Genomic DNA, 21,457 nt, shown 5'->3' on the forward strand with positions numbered 1-21,457 from the left:
TATGTATACATATATCCCCTCTTTTTAGGATTTCCTTCCCATTTAGGTCACCAAAGAGCACTGAGTAGAGTTCCCTGTGCTATAGATTCTCATTAGTTGTGTATTTTGTATATAGTAGTGTATATATGTAGTGTATATATGTGTATATATGTCAATCCCAATCTCCTAATTCATCCCACCCCCTCTTCCCCCTCCCACGGTATCCATATGTCCATTCTCTACATCTGTGTCTCTATTTCTTAGAGCAGAATAATTTTGTTTTCATTTTTTTGAGAATAAAATAAGCAAAGTTGCTATATAAACTCATTGCCTTTAAATATACTATCTGAAATTAAAACAATCTAAAAGCATAATAAAAATAAAGCTCATTCAGATTTTGAAAGCTCTGTAAATGGAATGGCCTTGGCCATAAGGTACAGCAGAGAAAATGTATCCTAAGAGACTAAAAATCTAGTCTTAGCTTTGCACTACCCAGAGATGTGACTCTGAGTACAGAAGCATTTCCTTCTTTGGCCTCTACTGTAGTGAACTCATGACAGTTCACTCTCCCATAAAAGAGAAGAGCTGCTAAGGATTTTTCCCAGTTCTTGCAGCCTCTTTAGAAACATTTTTTTTTTTAATATTTGATAAATAACTGAACTTAAAGCAACTCACACAACTGTCTTGCCCCAGAGAACCCTTCCCCCTAATCTCCCTTATCACATTTAAATGGCAATTTTGTACCTCAGATATAACCCTGGGAGCAACTTTTTAGTAACCCTGCACACGACATCCAATCCATCAAATATTCTCTATTTTATGCTATCAAAATTATATTCATAATTAGACCACTTTCTCAGCAACTACACTGTTACCATCTTAGTATAAGCCACTACCATCTTAACTAAGACAGTTGCAAGTTTTCTTGTTTTCTCTCCACCATCCATTCTCCTATAACAGACCTTTCTAAATGTAAGTCACATGACACACCTTTGTTCAAAATTCTATGACTTATCTTCTTCACAGTAAAATCCCAAGTCTTGACCATCATCTAAAAAAAAAACCTTACATGGTCTAACTGGGCCCAGCCTGCCTTCTTATATAAAAACCTGTTACCACTCTGACCTCATCTCCTGCTATTCCCCAATTCACGCTACTCCAGGCACTGGACTCCTTTCTCATCCTCATACACATGCCCATCTCAGGGCCACTGTACTTAGAGTTCCTCTGCCTATCCCCATTATGTCACATGATTAGATCCTCTGCTTAATTCATGTCTGTTCAAATATCATCCTACAAAAGATTCCACCCCGACCTATGTAAAAATAGTGCTCTACACCAATCACTACATATCCCTTTATCCTGAGGTATTTGTCTTTTGAAGACAAATACCGCAGGATAAAGTATTTTGATACTGCCATCTAACAAATTCATCAGTGTATTTATATTGTTCATTTCACCCCAATATAATGTAAGCTTCATGACAGTGGGTGCCTTCTGTTTTGCTCACTGTTGTTTTTTTAGTACCTAGAAGAGTAACTGACACACAGGAGGTGCTTCATAATCGAATGAGTGCTAATCAAATGAGTAACAAAAGTAAAAAAAAAACTGCTGAATAATCAATTATTTTCTCAATTAACATGAGCTAAATACTATGAGGTTTCGTTTCCCAACAGAAACAATTACATATAGATATACAGAGTCAATTGAATTTTATAGCGATTTGGGAGGAACTGAGCAAATTCCAATAATAAACGGAAGTTCCTTTTTTAGGGTCCTGCAGAAATCTGAATTAAAACTATATTTCATTGTCATAATTTATAGTTATAATTTTATTACTAAACTAAATAATTTAGTTTATTTAGTGCTGATTTTCTGAGATTAATTTTGGAGTATACATATTTTTAATTAATACTATGATTGAATACTTTTAAAGTCCTTACTACAAACGACTATTCTGGAATCAACTGCATAATTACATTTCCTCAGTGACCCTGTAATCTCGTGAGCATTTACTCTAGACTAAACAGCCTCATTCAGCTGCCCTGTGTCTGACGGTCGATGAAAGAAGCTTGTTTGACAACTGCTTCAAGCAGAAACATATTTTTTTCCATGACTGTAAAAAAAGATTTAAAACTTACCAGACTAGTGCCAGACTAGAAGATTAAGCAAAAGATTCATGATAGATGTGAGTTGATTTCTTTCTAATTCAAATGCCAGCAAAAACAGATACTAAAGACATTTTGCTGTCATAGCTATAAAAAAAAGTTAATTTAGTAATACTTTCATAATTACAACAAAGTATATATCATATATTATATACACATACATATTGCAATTTTTGTGAGTTTTGTACTTCTCCATACTCTTTGATTTTCTGGTGCCCCTGAGAATTTTTCCAAAACTAATGTATAAACTTAAGTGTACAGGATTAAAAACAAAACAAACATAAAACAAAACAAACACCTTTTCTCCATTCTTAGACAATCCATGTATAATAAGTCAATAGGTAAAGACTTTGACCAAAAAACAGAAATTCTACAACATGATTTTAAAAAAATACTTCAACATAATAAGAAAAATCACTTAATCAACCAACATGATACTTAATGATGAAACACTTGAAGGATTCAACAACAACAACAACAAAAAATGAGACACAAGAAACTGCAATTATCAAAACTGTATAACACCAAGTTAAGAAGTTCTAGCCAAATGCAATAAAATATGAAACTGAAATCAGAGACAGAGCATTTAAAAGAAAAAAATTGTTTTTTCAGGTGACTGGCTTCCAGATAAAACCCCAGATGGTCACCTTAAAAAACAAAATTATCAGTAAAACAGCTATATACAAAATGAAAATATATTTAACCAAGAACCAGTAAGAAAGCATAATGAAAACAATTTTATAATAACAGCATCATAAGTACGATGTAACAAAAATTAATTTCCAAGAAATTTGTCAGATATATGAAAACTTAATAAATTTTAAAAGTCCACTCTTTCTGTATCAGTTTATAAGTTTAAAGCAATTCCAAATAAAATACCCAAAAAAGGGGTGTTTGGTTGTATCTAGCGGGTAATAGGGATGGCCATGTCTTAGTTGTTAAGGTGTTTTGGTTTGCTTTGTTTGATTACTTGTTTCATAACATTCTATAATGAAAGTTTTCAAATGTACAGAAAACTTGAAAGAACTGTAGGGTGCTTTGTTGCTTTGGCCAACAAAGTTTACTTGGAAGAACATATGTATAAAAATGCTAAGAACACTTTGAAAAAGATAAGTAGCAAAGGAAGACTTGCCCCACTCTGGTAGGCAGAATTCTGGGATGGTCCCCAAGATTCCCACCCCCTTGTGTGCAGCCCTGCATGATTTTGTCCACATGGATATGATAGATTTCAATCCTGAGATTATATTATATCACAAGAGGGATTTTGCAAACGTAATTAAGATCTCGAATTGGTTGATTATAAGTTAATAAAAAGGGAAATTTTCTAAGTGGGCCAAACTTAAACAAGTAGGACCCCTTAAAAAAGGAAGAGATTTGAAGAGATTTTCTCCTGTTAGCACTGAAGAAGATGGAAGCCACTGTGAGTTCTACACTGGCAAGAAACCTAACTCTACCCATAATATGAATGAGCTTGAAAGACAGCCCCCCAGACCTCACTTACATGGACCCACAGCACCTGCTGACACTTTGATCACAGCCACATGCAACCTGAGTATATGATCCAAGTAACCCATGCCCAGACTCATAATCCACAGACACTGATAATAAATGAGATAAAATGAATGTTGTTTTAAGCCACTTAAATCTGTGGTAACTTGATACACAGCAATAGAAAATAAATATACAACTTAATACTAAAACATATCATGAATTTAAATGAATAATAATGTGATATGGTTAAAAAACGGAAACATAGATTATTGGAAAACAAAGGTCAGTGGACCAAAAGCCCTAGTATGTTAATCTAAAACATGAATGGAAAAAAGAAGGACTACTGAATAAATTATTCTGGGCCAACTGATTTACTAGTTGAAAAAAACAGAGTAAAGATTCTTTTATAGCTCCTTACAAATAAATAAATTCCAGATGGATTAAGTGATTACATGTAAATATCAAAGCTACCTAAAAATTAAAATATAAATAAATATATATAAAGTTTTGTGTTGGCTTAGGACTTCTTAAGTAGAAGAGCAATGGAAAATTAGCTGGACATCATTAATATATTTTACTGCTCAAAGATTAAACCTACTTCACATAAAGCAACCCAAGTGTCCATCAACAGATGGATAAAGATGTGGTGTGTTTATACACACACACACACACACACACACACACACACACACACACACACACACATTGGAATGTTACTCAACCATAAAAAAGAATGAAATCCTGCCATTTGCAACAATGTGGATGAACCTAGAGAGTATTATGCTTAGTGAAATAAGTCAGACAGAGAAAGACAAAAGCTCTGTTATTAACAGAGCTTTGGAATCTAAAAAATAAAACAAATGAATGTACATAACAAAACAGAAACAGACTCCCAGATATAGAAAACAAACTAGTGGTTACAAATAGGGAGAGGGAAGAGGGAGGGGCAAGATAGGGGTATGGGATTAAGAGATGCAAGCTACTGTGTATAAAATAGAAAAGGAACAAGGATATACTGTACAGCAAAGGGAAACATAGCCATTATTTTGTAATAACCTTAAAGGGAATATAGTCTATAAAAATACTGAATCACTATGCTGTAACCTGAAACTAATATAATATTGTAAATCAGCTACATTTCAATTAAAACAAAAATAGGCACAAAGTCAATCATGGCCATAAAAAGTCAAAAAAGAAAAACATAAGATATCAAACGTTAATAGTCTTACTGTATGGCTGACATATAAATAAGGAAAAATGCTACTCCAATAGAAAGGGAATAAGGGGCATAAACAGACAATTCATGCATAGGGAGAAAAGAGGAAAAGAAATTACTGAGGGGACTGTGCCACAATTGTAAAGGTGCCTCCTAAGGAAATGGAACAGCACATGCAATGGCACAAAAATTTGTGAGACACCATGAGGTTCTTAAGAAACACCAAGTATGAGAGGACCAGGACATATGGCTACAAAGGTAGATAGGAGACAGATTATGCAGATAATGATGAGCCACTGAAGAATATTAATAATAGAGAGACATGCCCAGATTGATATATTAGAAAGTTTTCCCTGGCAAAAATGAGGAAGACTTAAGGAGGGAGACTAAGAGAGTGTTACAACAAAAAATTTTTTAGAATATGTTTCATACCTCATCTCAAATTCTTGACATATAAAGTTCCAATTTATCAATTTTTAAGAGCAAAAGAATGATCACGAAAAGTATCTCCAGGGTTGGTATAAATCTTCCAGACTTCAGAAAATACTACAAAGCTACAGTAATCAAAACAGCATGGTATTGGCACAAAACCAGACATATAGATCAATGGAACAGAACAGAGGGCCCAGAAATAAACCCACACACCTATGGCCAATTAATCTGCAACAAAAATGTCAAGAATATACAATGGAGAAAAGACAGTCTCTTAAGTGAGTGGTGTTGGGAAACCTAGACAGCTAAATGTAAATCAATGAGATTATAACACTCCCTCAAACTATATATAAAAATAAACTCAAAATGGTTTAAAGACCTAAATATAAGACATGACACCATAAAAATCCTAGAAGAGAATATAGACAAAACATTATTGACACAAATCATAGCAGTATTTTCTTAGATCAGTCTCCCAAAGCAAAAGAAATAAGCAGAAATAAGCAAAAATAAACAAATGGGATGTAATCAAACTTAAAAGCTTTTGCACAGTAAAGGAAACCATAAACAAAACAAAAGACAACGTACAGAATGGGAGAAAATATTTGCAAATGATGCAACTAACAAGGGGTTAATATCCAAAATATACAAACAGCTCACACAACTCATTATCAAAAAAACAACTTAATCAAAAAATAGACAGAAGACCTAAAGAGACATTTCTCCAAAGACATATAGATGGCCAACAGTCACATGAAAAGATGCTCAACATTGCTAATTATCAGAGAAATGCAAATCAAAACCACAATGAGGTATCACCTCACACAGGCCAGAATGACTATCATCAGAAAAGTCTACAAATAATAAATGCTGGAGAGGGTGTGGAGAAAAGGGAACCCTCCTACACTGTTGGTTGGAATGTAAGTTGGTACAGCCACCATGGAAAATAATATGGAGGTTCCTTTAAAAACTAATAATAGAGCTACCATATGATCCAGCAATCCCACTCCTAAGCATCTATCTGCACACGCAATGGAATATTACTCAGTCATAAAAAAGAATGAAATATTGCCATTTGCAGCAACATGGATGGACCTAGAGAATATCATGCTAAGGTGAAATAAGTCAGACAAAGACAAATATTATATGATATTATTTATACATGGAATCTAAAAAATAATACAAATGAATCTATAGACAAAACAGAAACAGACTCACAGACATAGAAAACATACTTATGGTTACCAAAGGGGAAAGAGGGGGGAAAGCATAAATTAGGAATATGGGATTAACAGGCACAAACTACTATACATAAAGTGGATAAGCAACAAGGATTTACTCTACAGCACAGGGAATTGTATTTGATATCTTATAATAACCTATAACGGAAAATAATCTGAAAAATACTTATATATAACTGAATCACTCTGCTGTACACCTAAAACTAATGGAAGGAAGGAAGGGAGGGAGGGAAAGAATCTCCAGGGTTACTGTGAAGGTGGATCTTCTATTTTAGGGGAACTATATCCTATCCTATTCCCTCAAGAATGAACATTTTAATTGTTTTGCCAATAACAGTAATGGATTTGTAACAGGTCAGTTACTTCTGTTCAGCAATTTGATTTTTATCAGTGTAGTCTACAGCCACACAAGAAAACAAAATTGATAGGTGCTGATGAAGATCAAATAAGAAAACTTCTAATTATCATTAGGTTCTACTATTATTACAACCACAATTTTTTTCACAAGTGATTTCATAATAATAGCTAAATAATCTTAACAACTGGTTAGGAAGGACTCTAGATAGTAAACTATCACAGTTTAAGTGATATTTTTTAAAGCTCTCATAGTTGACAGCACAGGACTTACATCAGTTATGTTAACAGGAGAGACAGAAATGAATGTGTGCACTTGGCTATGACACCCTACCACAAAGAAACATACAAAAATGTTCTACAGAAATGAAGATTAAAATTTTATTCTACAGAAATCTGGTAGCAAATGGTTTCATTTAAATTAACAAATAAGTAAAAGTGAAAAATATACATCTTACTTAAAGATTATAGCTTATAACAGTTGTTCCTTATTTCTGGAATAGGTTCATGAATGAAAAGTTCATATTAAATAAATCACATATTTTAAAACAGTAGTGATATTTGACTAAATAATTTGAAATTGATGAATAAAACTGATAATCCTTGTCATTTATATTAGTTAAGGGAAATACTCTTCTTTGGGTGGTAGGTAGTAAAATATTAACTAGAAAGCCAGTTGGTTATTAAAAATATTAACCAGTTGGTTATTAAAAATATTAACTAGAAAGCCAGTTGGTTATTAAAAAGACATTCTCACAATGCCAATCAATGAGACTTTACTAAACTAACCACTAAAGCTGCAGTCTGGGGAATTTCAATTAGCAGTTAAGTTTTCCCAATGCTTGCTACCACTGGCACAGAGTTAATAAAACATGTTTACATATTTACTTGAGCAAACCAGAAAAGTACTGCCAGTGCAATCTGAACTATAATTATATATTCATAATACCCTCCTGAATGAGAAATTCTCATTTATTCTTCATCTACTTCTAAAGTTTAACTAACTTTAGAAAAGATTCCAGTAAAAATCACCTAAAATCTCATGGCAATGTACTTCTGATTTTGTCCTTTATCTAAGTTATACATGAGGACAAAAAAGTAGTTCTTTGGAGACACAGTGCCTCCTAAGACCTTATGCCACATACTCCCAAAAATATATAATTAAAATTATTTTGAAAGTGCCTGCATTCATAGTTTTGCACCAACTAAAGTGAAGCTACAAAATGTAGTATTCTTAACTTCTTCATTTCATACAGATTTCAAAGTAAATATAAGAAAATGGAAATAAGGTAATTTATTCTCTATTTGCCTCTAGAGAAACTGAACTTGTTTTCTCTGTAGGATAAAATAACATAAAATGGAAAATTTGTTGTAACAGGAAAAGAAAAGAGAGAGGAGTAGAAGCTAGAGTTTTATGGCAAGGGGGAGAGCCCGTTGTAAAAAGATTAACTGGGGCTTATTAGATGTAATCTTCTAACAAAAATATGGACAACCCTTAGAACAGATGTGTAACTACTATACCTTAAGTCAACTAAAGTTTATATTCCTGTACCTTGAGAGTAGCACCTTTGTAGATACCAAATTATTCTTTGAAAAGTCACTTCACAGAGTAACTTCTTCAGTTTCTTTCTAAATGTTTCTGAAAATTAGATTATGTAAAAATACATTTTTAAATCTAAAATAATTTCTAAAAAGGAAGAAAGCAATATAGCTTCAAATAATAATTCCAGAAAAGAAAATGAACTAGTAAAGTAAGAAATCTATTTAGGATTTATTTTGGCAAATGTTTAAGTATGAAGTCATAACATGTCACCAAAGAGACCACCTGAGCTAATTCATCCTGGCTCCCAAAAAGAAACTGTCTGTGTAGAATTCAATCCCTTACGGAACTTCCCTTATGGCACAGTGGTTAAGACTCTGCACTCCCAATGCAGGGGGCCCAGGTTCAATCCCTGGTCAGGGAACTGCATCCCACATGCACGCCGCAACTAGGAGTTCACATGCCACAGCTGGGGAGCCCACCTACCGCAACTAAGACCCGGGCAACAAAATAAACAAATAAATAAAATATTATTAAAAAAAAAGAATTCAATCCCTTTCTTAAGATACAAGGCTGATGAGAAGGAAGGTGTGAGACACATTCTATTTTGGTAGATACTTCTACATCAAGAAAAAGTCAATGTTTCTTTAGCAATTCTGACATCACTATTGATGATCTAGAAATTCTTCCCCTACTTAGCCACAGAAGCTAAAAGAAACATAATCAAGGTCCATTGCTTGAAATACATACAAACTCATAATCAGAACAATTTGTCTTCTTAACTGTTGTGGATACAGAATATATTGTACAGTCTTTGTTGAGAGACACAAAAGTATACTTCTAGCATTCTGGAACTAACTATATTTTAAATAGTCAATAATTAATGAAAGCCCCCCAACCAGTCAAACAAAACAAAATAAAACCATGATCTAGTATCCTTTATTTAGGTTCAAATAAGATTTTAGATATGAAAAACTTGGGAAAAGTACAAACACTATAGTTATACCTTATCTAAATTGCGTTTACCCTACATTTTTTTTTTATAAATTTACTTACTTACTTACTTATTTACTTATTTATTTATTTTTGGCTGCATTGGGTCTTCGTTGCTGAGCGTGGGCCTTCTCTAGTTGCAGCGAGCGGGGGCTACTCTTTGTTGCAGTGTGCAGTCTTCTAATTGCAGTGGCTTCTCTTGTTGTGGAGCACGGGCTCTAGGTGCACAGGCTTCAGTAGTTGTGACTCGTGGGCTCAGTAGCTGTGGCACACAGGCTCAGTAGTTGTGGCTTGCGGGCTCTAGAGCACAGGCTCAGTAGCTGTGGCACACGGACTTAGTTGTTCCGTGGCATGTGGGATCTTCCGGACCAGGGCTCAAACCTGTGTCTCCTGCACTGGCAGGCGGATTCTTAACCACTGTGCCACCAGGGAAGCCCTACCCTACATTTTAAAATTCAAACCACAATAGTAAAGACAGAAGTAAAACAAAAAGGGCTCCAAACAATCAAAAGTGTTGCCAAAGCTTATTCAATTTTAAAATTTTACTCAAAACAAGAAAAAAAGAAAAACAGTCAATCAAGCTACTCTATCTTACAGAGACTTCTAACAGGGTTAGCTAAATATTAACATACAAATATACAGCAGCACCACCACCACAGCAGATTAAAAGAGGAAGATGAGGAGGATATTCCATTGAGTAGACCAAGTAAAAATCAGCAAAAATTGAACATGCACGAGGAAATGAACTATTAAAAAAACAGCCAAGACTCAGCTGCTGGGGTAGGGTAAAGGTTGGGTGCCACTAGAGGAGGAGTAAAAACCCTACTGCCACCCTCCCCAACCCTGTACTGACACAGAATAAAGCCTTCAATCACTGAGAAAAGGCAGGAAACCCACTCTTACCTAAACTAACATAATGATGCGAAGCAGAGGTTGAAAGAAGGGCAGGAAACTGTCTTATACCCAAGACTTCCCATCCCACCATCACAAGGCAGAGCTCACCTGTGGGGTTGGGAGAGGATAGCAAACTCAACTGCATCCTGAAGTAGAAAACAGAAGTTGTTTGCCTCTGGGGAAGAGAAAGGTACACTGAGAAAGCACCACTCTGAGGCTCTGGCACACAGACCTCCTGAAACAAAAATCAGAACAGGAGAACTAAGAAACCCCCTTGCTCCTACCACAAGACTCATTCCAATTAAAAAGCAAGAGGAGTCTATCACTGAGGAGGGACACTGAGAGAGAGAACCCCTTTCTGGCTCAAGCTTGCCAAGTCTGCTAAAAGCTGAGGGTGGAGCAAGAAGACTAAGAAAAACCCTCCAGCACTCCAGGCCTCATAGTAGGTACAAAGTGGCAACAGGTCCTGGCTGGAAGAATCTGAAGCCTGTGATAGAGCAACAACAACCAAACTGAGATCAAGCTACAGACTTGATGCTCAACTCCCTACACTAATGGCCTAACAGAAAAAGGGACATAAATATTTCTGGCCATAAATATTATTTATCTCAGTCTCTACTGTTCTTTTGTACAATATTCAAAGAAAATTACAATAAACAGAAGAAAGCAGGAAAAACAAATCTACTATTAAGGTATAAAATAGTCAATAGAATCAGACCCAGAGATGTTAGAACAATCAAAGAGGCACCTGAAAATAGCATGATTACTAAGCTGAAGGATCTAGTGGGAAAAAGTGGATAATATGTGAAAACTGACAGGAAATTTCAACAAAAAGATGGAAATTACAAAAAGGAGTGAAATGGAAATGCTAGAAATGACAACTGCAATATCAGAAAGAATTCCTTTGATGAGCTTATCAGCAAAAGGGACATAGAAGAAGAATAAGTGAACTGTAAGGAAAGGACAAGAAGAATTATCCAAACTTATGAAACACAAAACTCAAGAAAAGATTGAAAAACACAAAATAGAGCATCGAAGAACTGTAAAACAACATCAGAAGGTCTTACCTATGTGAAATCAGAGTCTCAGAATGAAAACAGAGAGAAAATGGGGCGGAAGAAATCTGTGAAGAGATACTGGTTATTTACAAAACAAAAACAAATTACAGTCCCAAGATTTCAGAGAAACTTTTAAAGCTCAGAGAAACTATATCTTCGTATATAATGTCACGTTATTATAGAAAACATACAGTAAAATCTTGCTTTTTCAATCCAATCTGGCAATTTCTGCCTATTATTTGGAGTATTTAGACCTGTTCTATCAAACATGGTAGCCACTAACTATATGTGGTTATTTAAATTAAACTGAATAAAATTTAATATACAATTCTTCAGTGACACTAGGCATATTCAAATGCTCAGTAGAAGCATGCAACTGGTGACTACCATAATGAACAGCACAGACATAGAATTCCCATATCAGAAAGCTTTATTGGATAGTGCTTGTTTAGAACAATGTAATTGCTGATACAGTTAAGATTAAATCTACCACCATGCTGTTTCTTTCCTAATTATACCATTTCTTTATTTTTTGCCTCCCTTTTCCTGCCCTCCTTTTCACTAATGGAGTATTTTTAAGGATCTCATTATTTACTCTGTTACTTGCTTACTGTCTGTCCCTCTTTGTTTTACATTTTTAGTTGTTGCTCTAGGATTTATACTAAATATCTCCAAATACTATTATACCTCTTCATGCATAGTGTAGGAACAGTACAACAGCCAAGTATTTCCCTCTTCCTATCCTTTGTACTAACAGTTGTACAGTTTATTTTTTTGTTCTTATTATTCATGGCCATTTCTATAACCTTTCAAATGTAATTTTTTAAACAAATTTATTTATTTTATTTCTTTATTTTTGGCTGTGTTGGGTCTTCGTCGCTGTGCGTGGGCTTTCTCTAGTTGTGGTGAGTGGGGGCTACTCTTCATTGCAGTACACGGGCTTGTCACTGCGGTGGCTTCTCTTGCTCTGGAGCATGGGCTCTGGGCGCACGGGCTTCAGTAGTTGTGGCTCGCAGGCTCTAGAGCACAAACTCAGTAGTTGTGGTGCACAGACTTAGTTACTCCATGGGATCTTCCCGGACCATGGCTCGAACCTGTGTCCCCTGCATTGGCAGGTGGTTGCTTAACCACTGTGCCACCAGGGAAGCCCTCAAATGTAATTTTAATGACAAAATTATTAGAAAAAGCAACTGTAACAGAGGAGTACTTTCAACACTCTGTCCTCACTAATATTAAAAGTAAAGATTGTAAGAAAATTTATTTGAAAGATACAGAATTCTGGCCCCTGCTAATCCAGTAAGAAATAAGATATCAATGTCTATATCACTTATAACTTTTTACATAAAACCCAAAATTGTCTGTCTTTTCAAGCTTCAATTTTAACATCTAGGCCAATTATTTCATAAATTTGTTATCTAAAACTCAAAAGGGGTTTTAGGTTTTGTTTCACTTCCCCAAGGCTTCATGCTTGGAGGCTGCAGGACTTTTAAGAGAATACAAAACTAAAGAAAATCTTAAGATCTACCAAAGAGCAGATAAGTGAATTATCTATAATTTTCACAGTAATTTGAACCTGGAGCCTCCACATTCATATGTAAAACACTACACTTTATGTTCAAGATTGCAGTTTGGGTTTTGAAGATGCCTGTAGCGTCTATTATCTGTTTCACCTACCTTATTTTTGCTGTTGGGGCCTTTTTTTTAATTACTTTTTTATTACTTGGTTTCACCGTACCGATTACTTTCTTATCACATTGTATTTTTTTTAGTCTTTTAAAAAAAATTTTTTATTTAATTTTATTTATTTTTTTATACAGCAGGTTCTTCTTAGTCATCAATTTTATACACATGTCAATCCCAATCGCCCAATTCAGCACACCATAATCCCACCCCACCGCGGCTTTCCCCCTTGTTGTGTGTACGTTTGATTTCTACATCTGTGTCTCAACTTCTGCCCTGCAAACCAGTTCATCTGTACAATTTTTCTAGGTTCCACATACATGTGTTAATATACGATATTTGTTTTTCTCTTTCTGACTTACTTCACTCCGTATGACAGTCTCTAGATCCATCAACGGCTCAACAAATGACTCAATTTCGTTCCTTTTTATGGCTGAGTAATGTTCCATAATATATATGTACCACAACATCTTTCTCCATTCGTCTGTCGATGTTGCCTCCATGACCTAGCTATTGTAAATAGTGCTGCAATGAACACTGGGGTGCATGTGTCTTCTTGAATTATGGTTTTCTCTGGATATATGCCCAGTAGTGGGATTGCTGGATCATAAGGTAATTCTATTTTTAGTTTTGTAAGGAACCTCCACACTGTTCTGCATAGTGGAGAACAATTTACATTCACACCAACAGTACAAGAGGGTTCCCTTTCTCCACACCCTCTCCAGCATTTGTTGTTTGTAGATTTTCTGATGATGCCCATTCTAACTGGTGTGAGGTGATAACTCATTGTAGTTTTGATTTCCATTTCTCTAACAATTAGTGATGTTGAGCAGCTATTCATGTGCTTCTTGGCCATCTGTATGTCTTTGGAGAAATGTCTATTTAGGTCTTCTGCCCATTTATGAATTGGGTTGTTTGTTTCTTTAATATTGAGCTATATGAACTGTTTATATATTTTGGAGATTAATCCTTTCTCTGTTGATTCATTTGCAAATATTTTCTCCCATTCTGAGGGTTGTCTTTTCGTCTTGTGTATGGTTTCCTTTGCTGTGCAAAAGCTTTGAAGTTTCATTAGGTCGCATTTGTTTATTTCAGTTTTAATTTCCATTACTCTAGGAAATGGATCAAAAAATATCTTGCTGTGATTTATGTCAAAGAGTGTTCTTCCTAAGTTTTCCTCTAAGAGTTTTATAGTGTCCGGTCATACATTTAGGTCTCAAATCCATTTTGAGTTTATTTTTGTGTATGGTGTTAGGGAGTGTTCTAATTTCATTCTTTTACATGGAGCTGTCTAGTTTTCCCAGCACCACTTATTGAAGAGACTGTCTTTTCTCCATTGTATATCCTTGCTTCCTTTGTCATAGATTAGTTGATCATAGATGCGTGGGTTGATCTCTGGGCTTTCTAACTTGTTCCATTGATCTATGTTTCTGTTTTTGTGCCAGTACCATACTGTCTTGATTACTGTAGCTTTGTAGTATAGTCTGAAGTCAGGGAGTCTGGTTCCTCCAGCTCCATTTTTCTCCCTCAAGACTGCTTTAGCTATTTGGGGTCTTTTGTGTCTCCATACGAATGTTAAGATTTTTTGTTCTAGTTCCGTAAAAAATGCCATGGGTAATTTGATAGGGATTGCATTGAATCTGTAGATTGCTTTGGGTAGTATAGTCATTTTCACAATATTGATTCTTCCAATCCAAGAACATGGTATATCTCTACATCTGTTGGTATCATCTTTAATTTCTTTCATCAGTGTCTTATAGTTTTCTGAATCCCGGTCTTTTGTCTCCCTAGGTAGGTTTATTCCTAGGTATTCTATTCATTTTGTTGCAATGGTAAATGGGAGTATTTCCTTAATTTCTCTTTCAGACTTTTTCATCATTAGCGTAGAGGAATGCAAGAGATTTCTGTGCATTAATTTTGTGTCCTGCAACTTTACCAAATTCATTGATTAGCTCTAGTAGTTTTCTCATGGCATCTTTAGGATTCCCTATGTATAATGTCATGTCATCTGCAAACAGTGACAGTTTTACTTCTTTTCCAAATTGTATGCCTTTTATTTCTTTTTCCTCTCTGATTGCCTAGGCTAGGACTTCCAAAACTATGTTGAATAATAGTGGTGAGAGTGGACATCCTTGTCTCATTCCTGATCTCAGAGGAAATGCTTTCAGTTTTTCACCATTGAGAATGAAGTTTGCTGTGGGTTTGTCGTATATGGTCTTTATTATGTTGAGGTAGGTTCCCTATATGCCCACTTTCTGAAGAGTTTTTATCATAAATGGGTGTTGAATTTTGTCAAAAGCTTTTTCTGCATCTATTGAGATGATAGTATGGTTTTTATTCTTCAATTTGTTAATATGGTGTATCACATTGATTGATTTGCATATATGGAAGAATCTTTGCATCCCTGGGATAAATCCCACTTGATCATGGTGTATGATCCTTTTAATGTGTTATTGGATTCTGTTTGCTAGTATTTTGTTGAGGATTGTTGCATTCTATATTCATCAGTGATATTGGTCTGTAATTTTCTTTTTTTGTAGTATCTTTGTCTGGTTTTGGTATCATGGTGACAGTGGCCTCATAGAATGACTTTGGGAGTATTCCTTCCTCTGCAATTTTTGGAAGAGTTTGAGAAGGCCAGGTGTTAGCTCTTCTCTTAATGTTTGATAGAATTCACCTTTGAAGCCATCTGGTCCTGGACTTTTGTTTGTTGGAAGATTTTTCATCAGTTTCAATTTCATTACTTGTGATTGGTCTATTCATATTTTCTATTTCTTCCTGGCTCAGTCTTGGAAGGTTATTCCTTTCTAAGAATTTGTCCATTTCTTCCAGATTGTCCATTTTGTTGGCACAGTTGCTTGTAGTAGTCTCTTAGGATGCTTTGTATTTCTGCGGTGTCTGTTGTAACTTCTTTTTCATTTCTAATTTTGTTGAATTGAGTCCTCTCCCTCTTTTTCTTGATGAGTCTGGCTAACGGTTTATCAATTTTGTTTTGTTTATCTTCTCATAGAACCAGGTTTTAGTTTATTGATCATTGCTATTGTTTGTTTCTATTTCATTTATTTCTGCTCTGCTTTATGATCTTTATGATTTCTTTTCTTCTGCTAACTTTGGGTTTTATTGTTCTTCTTTCTCTAGTTCCTTTAGGTGTAAGGTTAGATTGTTTAAGATTTTTCTTGTTTCTTTAGGTAGGCTTGTATAGCTACAAGCTTCCCTCTTAGAATTGCTTTTGCTGCATCCCATAGGTTTTGGATCATCATGTTTTTATTGTCATTTGTCTCTAGGTATTTTTTAATTTCCTCTTTGATTTCTTCAGTGATCAGTTGGTTATTTAGTAATGTATTGTTTAACCTCGATGTATTTGTGTTTTTTACATTTTTTTCCCTGTAATTCATTTCTAATCTCATAGCGTTGTGGTCAGAAAAGATGCTTGATATGATTTCAATTTCCTCAAATTTACTGAGGCTAGATTTGTGACCCAAGATGTGATCTATCCTGGAGAATGTTCTGTGTGCACTTGAGAAGAAACTGTAATCTGCTGGTTTTGGATGGAATGTCCTATAAATATCAATTAAATCTATATGGTCTATTGTGTCATTTAAAGCTTCTGTTTCCTTATTTATTTTTATTTTGGATGATCTGTCCATTGGTGTAAGTGAGGTGTTAAAGTCCCCCACTATTCTTGTGTTACTGTCGATTCCCTCTTTTATAGCTGTTAGCAGTTTCCTTATGTATTGAGGTGCTCCTATGTTGGGTGCATATATATTTATAATTGTTATATCTTCTTCTTGGATTGATCCCTTGATCATTATGTAGTGTCCTTCCTTGTCTCTTGTAACATTCTTTATTTTAAAGTGTATTATATCTGTTATGAGTATTGCTACTCCAGCTTTCTTTTGATTTCCATTTGCATGGAATAAAGCATCCTCTCACTTTCAGTCTGTATGTGTCCCTAGGTCTGAAGTGGGTCTCTTGTAGACAGCATATATATATGGGTCTTGTTTTTCTATCCATTCAGCAAGCCTGTGTCTTTTGTTTGGAGCATTTAATCCATTCACATTTAAGGTAATTATCGATATGTATGCTCCTATGACCATTTTCTTCATTGTTTTGGGTTTGTTTTTGTAGGTCCTTTTTTTCTCTTGTGTTTCCCACTTAGAGAAGTTCCTTTAGCATTTGTTGTAGAGCTGGTTTGGTGGTGCTGAATTCTCTTCGCTTTTGCTTGTCTGTAAAGCTTTTGTTTTCTCCATCAAATCTGAATGAGATACTTGCCAGATAAAGTAATCTTGGTTGTAGGTTCTTCCCTTTCATCACTTTAAGTATTTCATGCCACTCCCTTCTGGCTTGTAGAGTTTCTGCTGAGAAATCAGCTGTTAACCTTATGGGAGTTCCCTTGTATGTTATTTGTCATTTTTCCCTTGCTGCTTTCAATAATTTTTCTTTGTCTTTAATTTTTGCCAATTTGATTACTATGTGTCTCGGCATGTTTCTCCTTGGATTTATCCTGTATGGGACTCGCTGCGCTTCCTGGTCTTGGGTGGCTATTTCCTTTCCCATGTTGGGGAAGTTTTTGACTATAATCTCTTCAAATATTTTCTCGGGTCCTTTCTCTCTCTCTTCTCCTTCTGGGACCCCTATAATGCAAATGTTGTTGTGTTTAATGTTGTCCTGGAGGTCTGTTAGGCTGTCTCATTTCTTTTCATTCTTTTTTCTTTATTCTGTTCCGCAGCAGTGAATTCCACTGTGTCTTCCAGGTGACTTATCCATTCTTCTGCCTCAGTTATTCTGCTTTGATTCCTTCTAGTGTAGTTTTCATTTCAGTTATTGTATTGTTCATCTCTGTTTGTTTGTTCTTTAATTCTTCTAGGTCTTTGTTAAACATTTCTTGCATCTTCTAGATCTTTGCCTCCATTCTTTTTCCGAGGTCCTGGATCATCTTCACTATCATTATTCTGACTTCTTTTTCTGGAAGGTTGCCTGTCTCTACTTCATTTAGTTGTTTTTCTAGGGTTTTATCTTGTTCCTTCATCTGGTACATAGCCCTCTGCCTTTTCATCTTGCCTATCTTTCTGTGAATGTGGTTTTTGTTCCACAGGCTGCAGGATTATAGTTCTTCTTGCTTCTGCTGTCTGCCCTCTGGTGGATGAGGCTATCTAATAGGCTTGTGTAAGTTTCCTGACCCACATTATACTCTTTGTGCTATTTTATCTTGTTAAGAAACAACTGTTTCTAGATTATCTTTTCATTCAGTAGTTTAGATTGAGACACCAGATCAAGATATGATTTACTCAATCCAACAAAGTTTATATCTATACTTTCCATAAGTACACAAATACCCATTTGTTTCCCTAAGACAGAATGTGATCATCTCCATCACTCACAAGAGCCATAATCCCAAGTTCATTTCCAAAATGGACACATATATTACAGCTTTTGAGCCACTGGGCCAGCTCTACATCATACCCTTTGACAAAATATATTTTGTAGCTCATTTCTCATAAATATAATTTCACTATACAGAACAGACATTGAGTTAATCTACTCTTTTTCATGGCAAGGAGTTCAACTCTATTTTCACTGGCTTACTGCTGACTAAATTAAGCCCCTATTTCTAAAAAAAATACACAGTGAGCCGAAAATGAACAGCTACTTCAGTATTGCTGGCTGCCAATCACATCCTTAAAAGGGAACTAATACAATCCAGTCTCAATCTCAAAAGACCTAATAGGACTGAAGGAAAAATAACATGTTAAGTTAGTATTAAGCACCATTCATTTCTTACAAGAGAGTAAAGTTCTGTAAACTCAAAATCTAAGAATGCTGAAGTATCAGTTAAAAATGGCCACAACCAAGTCCTAAACATCAGTTCCTCAATGAGAAGTTCTTCTGAACACTTACCCAAGTCTTCCTAGCATCTCAAGCTCAGGAACTTGTGGCCCACAAGTCTCTATTTGCAGTGGTTGGTATTCATATAGAGCTTCTTCAAGCTTTTGAATGGGTGGTAATGTAATATGTTGACCCTGTTAGAAAAATGAAGGAAAATAATACTTTTTAATATTACTTTCATATTAATACTTATTTGCAGTCATTTTAAAGATGAGCTAAATCCTCACATTAAAAATATTACCCATTATTCATTACATTACTGAAACCTGTATTATATAATTAACACATAGTCAGTGACACATGATTTAAAGGAAGAAAACTAAATCCATCATTAAATTAAAATTTAGCCTTAAAGAATATAGCTGTTAAATGTCAATGGTAGAATTCAGGAAACATATAAGCATAGTCTATTCTCACATTTTCCTATTTTTATTATACAACTTTGACAGTTTTGGTAACCTGTGTTTTGTTGAAACCTTTAGTTAAGGAAGGACACTAATGAAATTATTCTCTGCAAAGTTTTGCCACATAAATATCTATTCTCTTAAGTCTTTACAATGGAATTTTTTTTTTTTTTTTTTTTTTTGCAGTATGCGGGCCTCTCACTGTTGTGGCCTCTCCTGTTGCAGAGCACAGGCTCCAGATGCACAGGCTCAGCTGCCACGGCTCATGGGCCCTGCCGCTCCGCGGCATGTGGGATCTTCCCGGACCAGGGCACGAACCCGTGTCCCCTGCATCGGCAGGCGGACTCTCAACCACTGTGCCACCAGGGAAGCCCTTTACAATGGAATTAAACTTACTTAACAAATATGTGTATCTGATGTCTACTTACACACACACACACAAAATGAGGAATATTATGCTAAAAATTAAGTTGAATGGAATATCCATGTATTTTTCTGAAAAGAACTACTGGATAAATAAAATAAAAAGATCATACTTGATGAAAAATATACAAAATAAAATACCACTCAGCCACATAGCACCATTACACTGAGATTTACATATTTACTGTAATCTGAGCACATAATTCTAATTTTTAAAAATCCGTAGTTTTTTATATAGTCCATGTTTTCTGATTCTAATTCTGTTATTTTTCTTGGTATAGGTCTCACCAGCTTCTCTATGTCCTAACTTTTTAATAAAAACTAGTTCTTACAGTTATTAATTCCAATGTTTTCTGGTTTATAATTTATTCCTCTTGTTACCTCCCTTAGTTTCCATTACTTAAATTACTAAGTTGGATACATAAAACATTTGTTCTCTTTTATTTAAAGAAAAAAAAAAGGTAAAAACCATGAATTAAAAGTGATACAGTGCAACTGAGGCAGTGAGGAACGACCACTGAAGATATTTGCATATGACTCATGGTTCTTCTCTTCAATAAGTTTAATACCATGTAGCATTATCCTAGCTAGTTTACCATCATATTAATAGCTTCTCTGACACTGTGACCTCAAAACTCCTTCAGCAAACTCGGGCAAAGGACTTGAACAGACATTTCTCCAGAGATGTACAAATGGCCAACAAGCACCGAAAAAGATGTTTAACATCACTAGTCATTAGGGAAATGCAAATCAAAACCATGAGGATATAAAATCGCCCCTCAGTATCCCTGAAGGGTCTGGTTCCAAGTTGCCCCGGGAATACCAAAATAATGGATGCAGAAGTCCTTTATACAAAATGGCATACTAGCACAGTCAGACCTCCCTATCCCCAGATTCCTCATGCCTGGGTTCTGCAGCCATGAATTCAACCAAACCCAGACTGAATTTCATGGCTGCTTGAAGCCATGGATGTGGAACCTACAAATACAGAGGGCCCAACTGTAGCACTTAACACCCACAGCTATTTAGGATGGCTATTATCCAAAACAAAAAACCACATAAAATAACAAGTGTTGGCAAGGATGTGGAGAAATTGGAACTCATGTCCATTGCTGATGGGAATGTAAAATGGTGCAGCTACTATGGAAAACAGACAGCAATTCCTCACAAGATTAAAAGATTAAATATAAAATTACCATATAAGCCAACAACTCCACTTCTGGGTAAACACCCAAGAGTAGTGAAAGGAGGAACTTGAGCAGATATTTGTACACCCCTACTCATAGCAGCATTACTCACAATAGCCAAAAGGTAAAAGTAAACTTGTGTCCATCGATGGATAGTGAATAGGGTATTCACACAATGGACTATTATTCAGTCTTAAAAAAGGAAAGAAATCTGATACATGCTAAAACATGGATGAATCTTGGAGACATTATGCTAAGTGAATGAAATAAGCCAGTCACAAAAGGATAAATATTGTATGATTCCAATTATATGAGGTTCTTAGAGTAGTCAAATTCATAGAGACAGAAAGCAGAATGATGATTGCCAGAGGGTGTGGGGAGGCAGGGGATGAGGCATTACTATTTAAATGAGTACAGAGTTTTAATTGGAGAAGATAAAAAAAATCCTGGAGATGGATGGTGGTGATGGATGTACACTGTGAACATACTTCAAAATAGTTAAAATGGGGCT

General features: G+C 35.3%; 1 protein-coding gene and 1 non-coding gene across 3 annotated transcripts in view; one reads left to right on the top strand and one right to left on the bottom strand.

Moving 5' to 3' along the window:
* MNAT1 (MNAT1 component of CDK activating kinase) overlaps positions 1–21,457 on the bottom strand; it is a 228,030-nt gene that overhangs the window by 78,483 nt on the left and 128,090 nt on the right. For both annotated transcript variants that reach the window (XM_007471508.1, XM_007471507.1), the window contains one exon: positions 18,945–19,066. In XM_007471508.1, coding sequence (XP_007471570.1) covers positions 18,945–19,066 — 122 coding nt within the window. The remainder of the gene's footprint in view (positions 1–18,944; positions 19,067–21,457) is intronic.
* Positions 8,773–8,845, top strand: TRNAG-CCC (transfer RNA glycine (anticodon CCC)). The gene has a single exon. It is a non-coding gene; the product is annotated as a tRNA-Gly (tRNA).

The sequence above is a fragment of the Lipotes vexillifer genome, unplaced genomic scaffold, assembly GCF_000442215.2.
Source record: "Lipotes vexillifer unplaced genomic scaffold, Lipotes_vexillifer_v1.1 scaffold1188, whole genome shotgun sequence".
Lineage (NCBI taxonomy): Eukaryota > Metazoa > Chordata > Mammalia > Artiodactyla > Lipotidae > Lipotes > Lipotes vexillifer.